The sequence below is a fragment of the Haemaphysalis longicornis genome, unplaced genomic scaffold (assembly GCF_048455015.1).
Source record: "Haemaphysalis longicornis isolate Haplotype H1 unplaced genomic scaffold, Haemaphysalis longicornis Haplotype H1 scaffold_4, whole genome shotgun sequence".
Classification (NCBI taxonomy): domain Eukaryota; kingdom Metazoa; phylum Arthropoda; class Arachnida; order Ixodida; family Ixodidae; genus Haemaphysalis; species Haemaphysalis longicornis.
Genome location: NW_027526361.1, coordinates 32424137 through 32431167, shown reverse-complemented (window position 1 = coordinate 32431167; position 7031 = coordinate 32424137). Strand labels below are relative to the sequence as shown.

Here is a 7031-nt window from a genome sequence, read left to right as displayed (position 1 = left end):
GTAGTTGTGCATGTTGAACGCAAACAAAAATTGCAAATACCTGCCACTAACATTCCTGTGCAAGCAGCAAGCTAGGACTAGGGGGAAACGTGTACTTATGCTTGGTCTAACAGTAAACCATGTGCAGAAATCACTTTATGCAGTTCATTCGCCACTAATCAAATCGCTAATCGAATATGCAGTTCATCTGGATCAGAATGAGTGGCACTGGCAGCAGTGCTTCTTCCTTGAAACTTTATTCAGTAAATAACAAACGACCAGGATCTGTTTACAATTACGGATTGCACTGCCCTGCTGTGTAGTCCACAAATAAACAACCAGGAGTTTTCAGTCACAAATTGCACATATTCCTAGTCCACGTAACAAACAACCAGAATTTGTTTCCAATCGCAAATTGCACTGCCCTGCTCAGTAGTCTCAAACAAAATCTTCATTTATACAAACTTTTCTTAGCATGTGGCGCTATTGTAGAAACACAGCCATTCGGACTAGCCTTGTAGGTGGGTATGTCGGGCTTCGTTGATGAGAGGAAGCTTTGCAGGCTCCACAAATGTCTTCACAGAAGAGCCCAATTTGACGACCCGCAATGCAGGATGCACAGGGATCACGTGTTTGGAACCCAGGATGTGATGCTCCCCTCTGGATCTGCAAGGTCTATTGCTTTCCAGTCTGGGAATATTTCAGGAACAGGACCAACAGCCTGAACCAATAAAGGCACCAAAATTGCTGCAAGCTTCCGTGACCCAGTCTTTGACAGATGCAAACCGTCTAGCAGCATCTTCTCCCAATCCTGGAGGGAAACAAATAGCCAATGGTGAATACGTGTTTGTTGATAACAAACGAGTGCCAAGTCAAGTCTGCACTGTTGTCACTACGAATAAGATCTTGCTTGAAACTAATTCTCTCATGAAACTATTTTGGAGTGCCCAATTCGTACAAGTTATGTAATCTTGAGCGCTTCGCTTTCAGAAAAATGGTTTCACTGAGTGTGGGAAAATTGTATCTGTAAATAAAACAATGAGAGTGGTTAAGAGCTATCTATGTCGGGCATAACACTTGCGCACAATGCAGAAATATATTGCTGTGCTTTTAGGTGCCAAACACGGGCAAAGTTGCTTTCTTTTCTTAACCGCTCTAAAAAAGCTATCTGAATGCAGTAAAAAGTATCTACAACTGTGACAAAAAGACTGTAATTTAGTCTGCTTTCTCGAGGTAAGTACTAAGTACATAGTCTGAACTTTCAGACTGCCTGGACACTTTCACTGATTTCACTTCTGGCAATGCAAGTTGTCATAAACGGCCTGGTATTTGTCTTGTGAAAAAATGGTGAAAACACCAGTCAAAGAACTTTTTGGCACACCAAAGAAATGTTCACATTAGTTTGCAGTTCCCTAGCAGTTCTCTGGTTGAGCTAGGAGCAAAGCATGAGGGACGTGCCAACAATTTCAAGAATCAATGGCAAGAGGGAGCTGTTGAAGTAGAGGTAAGCTCGATGAAACAGGGTTACATCAAAAAAATTTTTTGATCAAATCAAGATAGATTCAGAACTAATACAGGCAACTACATGGTTTGGATACTGAAAACACCTCCAGTGGTAGGAAGAAGTTCCACTTTCCCACTATTTATTTGTAGAAAATGGTCATAGCAGCATTATGAAAAGCAACTGGTAGAAATCTTAACATGAAATAATTCTAATCACTGTTGTGAAGCTAAAATCATCCTCAGCACACCACTAAGTCAAATCATTTGGCAAAATGCATGCCATTGGGGTTAACTATTTTATAAAATACAGTAAGCAAAGTGCTAAGTCCAAAACAATGGTTAAATTGCCTTAATTTAATCATAAATAAGACAACTTTTAGAACGAAGGTTTTACAGTTGGTAAAACTGCAACAGTCGTGCAGCTCCAGCAATTAATTCACTGCCATTGACAATATCCCCACACAAGTATAATAAGTACGGTCACTATCATTCCCCAGGACAACAGCATGCACCTGCAATCCTAAAATAAGGTACAGTAACAACCACTTTCTTTTGACCAGGCATTTCCACCTTATCTAATCACGCAACAATGGTATAGCTTTTTTTTGCCAATCCTGCATCCACAAAGACGATGACCACTTCAAGCCCATGAAGGCTTGAAGCTTCCTACTAACAGCCGACATAAAAGCGGCTAGGAGCATCCATGCTGCTAAGGTGTTGCAAATAACGAGTTGTCGAGGTGCCATCTTTATTTTGCCTGGGGCACCGAATAACGGAGCAGGATGCCTTCTTTTTTCAATTTTCTCCTACTTGGTGGAGTGCACGTGTCAATTCCGTTTTTCATAATACAGTCGAATCTCGTTATAGCGTATCGGATATAGTGAACTAAATACGAAGTTTGTTTGGTTATGCTTCATTTCAATGACAGCTATACTTTTTATAATGAAACCGAAATTCCCAGAGCCGCGCGATATCAGCTATAATGAGAAATATTTGGTTTCCGCGAGGCTCAAAACTCAATAGCTAGCATACTAAAAGCAAAATTTAAAAAAAAAAAGTGGGACAAAACAATCATTTTTTAGTAACTTGAAAAGCTGCACAAGTAGAAAAGACCCTTTATTGCATGGACACTGTGAAAAACTTCATTCCGCACAGACTGAAAAAAAGCCACCAGGCGAAGGCTACATCTTTCTACAAGTAAATAAAACGCAGGCCTGTTTTGCCGAAGGAACTTTGTTCTGTTGTAATTTCATGATCTCGCATTCCGCTCTGTTTAGTTTGAAATGCCACAAGGAGACAGATAAGGGCTACCTCATTTATAGTGGGTTTGAAGGCGTTTTTTATCTAGGATTGTTGCGTGAGCCAGATTGCCGATTTATTTGAGCCGATTTTTACCTCTATGGTTACAACGATTATCAGATATAACGAACTAATTTACAACCTCGATACTACTTCATTATAATGAGGTCTGACTGTAGTTAATTTTTTGCATTTTGTCAGTACGCTAGTAAGTACTTACTGGCTCTGCTCGAAATGCAGCAAAGGTGTTCACCACTGGTATGTTTTGCTGCTTACCGAGCTCACACATTGCATTCACGTATAAGGCCACATTCTCCAAGTTTCGCCTTGGCAAGTGCCTGCCTGCAATGAAAGTATCCCCACGTCAAGTATTTCTTCCAGTGGACTGAGTCAGTCAGTCCCATATTATTCTCCCACTGTGAATAGCCCCGTCTAAATTTGCACTAGAAGCAACAGCGCACATCCCCACCCGTTGAAAAGCACTAGGCATTTCGTTCTCTTAGGCCCTCACATTCCAATTTGCACACTACAGTCGGTCCTGATTATTTCAGGAAACTTTTTCATATTACAAAAACATGGTAGAACAACTGCCACAGCATGTACAAGTGAGACAGAAGCACAGTTATTACGAACTCTGATTCTAGCAAACGTGTATTGTAACCATCAAGTTCGTTTGGCTATAGAATAAGCAATTGGGCTCAACTACACAATATTCTAAAACTATCAAGACTAACTAAATATCGTGCAATCAAGGTGCCATGTTTACACTGAATGCTTGAGCTTTTATTTTTTACCTTGCAATGGCTAGCAAACAAACAAACAGGTGAAAAATGTGCTGTCGTCTATCTTTGGGATGACAGATGGGATCTGAGAAGCTGACTTTGTTCAAATGAACAGCAAGCCTCAAGGGCATCTGGAAAAGAACCCATCCATAGCATTGGACGGCAGGATCAGTTCACTGTATCTTGTGCACTGGATATGTTATTTACGACCACAGACGTCATCCTTTGGGGGTCACAAAAGAAATGCCTCTTGCTTATGAAAAGCACAATTTGTGAAAAAACAAAAATAAAGCAGAAAACAAGCATTTGGACTGAATCACTGCAAGATTTGAAGACTCGTTTTAACCCAGTAGCTTTCTTACCTGTTTCCTTGCAGTAAGCCACCCATTTTCCGTCGCAATATGGAGGCGGAGTCACCAAGATTACTTTGCTTGTAGGTACACCGCACACCTGCAAAGTACTTTTCATTTAATCATTCCTGAAATTTTTTCCGAACACTTGCAAGGTACTTTTCATTCAATCATTTCTGCAAAATATTTTCTGAAGAACTTGCATGTGGAGACAGGCTTCTGCAATGTCAACACCATATTTAAAAAAGCATGATGGCTGCACTGCTAATAGCTCTCAGGTAAGTTGAAGTGGCCACAGGCAATGGTTCAGCCCAACCATTCAGGGGCAAGCGATCCCTTGAAATACAAACAATAAGACACTGATACGCAATTCTTATATGAAAGTTCCTACTACAATTAGCCTCAGAAACAGAAGGTAATGCCCAAACTGTATTCCCACCCACCTTTGAAGGATCCAATGTGAGTGATTCTTATGACAGTGATTTTGTTGCAAAGTTTAGAGGAACGATGATGTACAATGTTACACTTTATTAGGCAGCTCATACTTCATTAAAATTTTGCTGACAGGAAACAGTGTGCTGCCATCCCTGAAGGGTTAGAGAGCAGAGGGGCGAATTTCATATTACCCACTCACTCTACCTGAATATGATGTGCCAAGGGCCCTGAGACGTACTTAGAGGGCAGCAGCCAAAAATGGGCAGTCATTACCCTGACTCGACCACATCAGGCAGGAACCAGAAGTGTGGAATCACTGATCAAACCTAGTAAAGGCTAAAAGGTCATTTTAGTGTGTATATCCTTACGCTGCACAACGCCGTAGCAATGCACTTTATTTTTGCTCTAATGCGTGCTCAGAAAATGTGTGCTCACAAAATTGTGGGTGCAATCTGTTTGTAATTTCGTTGGACTTCAAAAGCTGTCACACAGTTTCAAGACCTACTCAAGAGGCTACGCAGCTTCCCTGCCGCTTGAGAAACTAACCCTTGCATTTGCCCCTCATTGATGTTGATGTTTCTTGCGTTATTGTACTCTAGCCATTTGCTAGTTTCTTATGCCACGAAATAATGTTATTGCTTTATCTGAAATACTTAAATTCCAGCTGCACACCTACAATGGGCAACGACAGCAAATTCCCAAACGCTATCTCAGCTAGCGCTGATAAGCCTGTAACATGTGACAACCGTTTGGTCGCCCTCGTAAGGAAACAAGCCTTACAGAACCACCAAGATGTTCAGAATACATTGTGCTGGCGCCTGCTCTAGCAGCAGGCTCTTGCTTAGTTTAGACAGCCCAAACATTTCCAGTGGGCACAATGTGTACAACCTGTTTATTTCGGGGCCCAACGACTATATGTGCAACAGAACACCACCTACGCCACTAGACCACCACAGCATGCAACTTTTGTCTACTTCTCCAAACTTGTTAATATGTGGCAAAGAACGACAAGTGCTTTAACAGGGCTGTAACCTTGATGTAGTGAAGCATTTCCTCCAAGTTTGAAATGTACTCTTCCAGAGACACATGCTGCTTCCCAGCGTCAGCAGCCTCGGAACAGTCATTGGCACCAAGGAACATCACAAACGCCGCCACAGTCTCGGCATCCTCTGGGCCAAATATCCTCGGCAGAACGTACTTGCACATGCGCGTGTTGTAGCCCGAGAAGCCCCGCACCACAATGTCACATCGCCTGCAAAAAAAAAATCATCATCGCCGAAGCAACAGCAGTACCTTTCCCAATTTCACGAACATTGAGATGCACGAGTAATTCATACAGATAAGAATCAAACTTCACGCAGGCTTAAGGTTTAGGGCATGCTTGGGACCAGGAAAAAAAAAAAAAGGCCCTTGGGTATCCTGCATGCAGTTCTGCAATCTGATGTATTTGCAAGAACGCCAACATACTTATTGCTTTTATGAGTTATTAGTTCAGCAGAAGTTACGCAATTAGATCAATTCAGAGCTCCAAAGGGCAAGCAACACTCTTTTTTTCCCCTTCCTGCATGAACAGCGCAGAGACGCCGACTCCGAGCAAGGGATGGAAGTCAGCATGGTGGTATGGTTGGCATTAACTCGGATGACCGCGACGTGTAATATTCGTCAGTACCGCGTTTTAAGGTGCAGTTTTTGTGTGCAGAACGGTGGCGTTCTGAAAAAGAGTACTCTCACAAAGGAGGAGAAGGCGTGAAAGTGAAACTTCCTCTGTTAAAGAAAAGTGGGGGTAGAATTGAGGATTTTAGCACCTTGACTGACCCTACCTTTCGAATGCTTCGGCCACAAATGAACCCCAGCAGCCTTCGGGGGAAAAGCACCGCTGCAGCAGCCGAACATGGGAAGAGATAGAGAGATTTATTGAATGGAAGGAAAACAGAGAGGTCGGCCTGATCATATAGTCTCTGACCTGCTTCTCTGTGTGGGGGAGGGGGATAGGGGAAACGAGCATAGATAGAGAGGGTGACAGATACGATGATGGACATAGAGGTGATAGTATTAGTATATACAAAATGCCTAAAGCCATGCCCGGTACATGTTCACCACAACGGGACGGGACTACAATCTAGCTGCCAAAGCGCTGCTTTTTAAGAATGCCAGCACTGTGCTGAAGGCCTTGTTTGAACATTACGGGTCTGGCCAGGGTCCCAGCAGGACGTCCTGAGATAATATCAAATTCTCTAACCGGGCCAACGACGTGGCTAACTTTCCACGGTGATGCGCGTAGCAGGGACAGTTGCACAGCACATGTTCAGGGTCACTCGAAAACTGTAAGCACACTTGTACGGCAACAATAAAACAAAAGCCATTCGAAAATTTCGCTTGTGCGCACCTGTGTCAGAGAGTCGCCAAATAAAATTATGCGAGGGTACACGACTCTACGGGTGTCGGGACTCATCTTTCCGTGTAGCTTTCGTCCGTGCTTCAAATCGTCAGCGCCCGCTCTAGCGCTTTACCGCAGATATGCGATAAGATAGTTCCTTTCCTAGGGCTTAAAGACACGCTGTACTACTAGAGCTTAAATTATTCCCACTAAATGTGCTCCGAAGTCCAGCAACTTAAGCACAAGCTACAACGCACAACTTTGTATTTCGCAGGTGGCTCAGCGGCTATAGATTGGCTACGGCTA

The 7031-nt window shown here is 42.9% G+C and overlaps 1 protein-coding gene across 2 annotated transcripts; it reads right to left on the bottom strand.

Annotated features, from left to right (window-relative positions):
- Positions 1 to 200: 200 nt before the first annotated feature.
- Positions 201 to 7031, bottom strand: LOC144178476 (isoamyl acetate-hydrolyzing esterase 1 homolog). Of its 2 annotated transcripts, none has more exons than XM_077706359.1 (6): positions 6735 to 7031; positions 6169 to 6224; positions 5381 to 5600; positions 3926 to 4013; positions 3058 to 3123; positions 201 to 790 (listed from the first exon to the last, which is right to left on the bottom strand). In XM_077706359.1, exons 1-6 carry the CDS (start codon positions 6798 to 6800, stop codon positions 681 to 683), a joined length of 606 nt encoding a protein of 201 aa, XP_077562485.1. In that variant the 5' UTR covers positions 6801 to 7031; the 3' UTR covers positions 201 to 680. The 2 variants fall into 2 exon arrangements, with proteins under 2 accessions (XP_077562485.1, XP_077562486.1); XM_077706360.1 differs by having other exon boundaries at positions 203 to 790; positions 3002 to 3123; positions 6735 to 6852.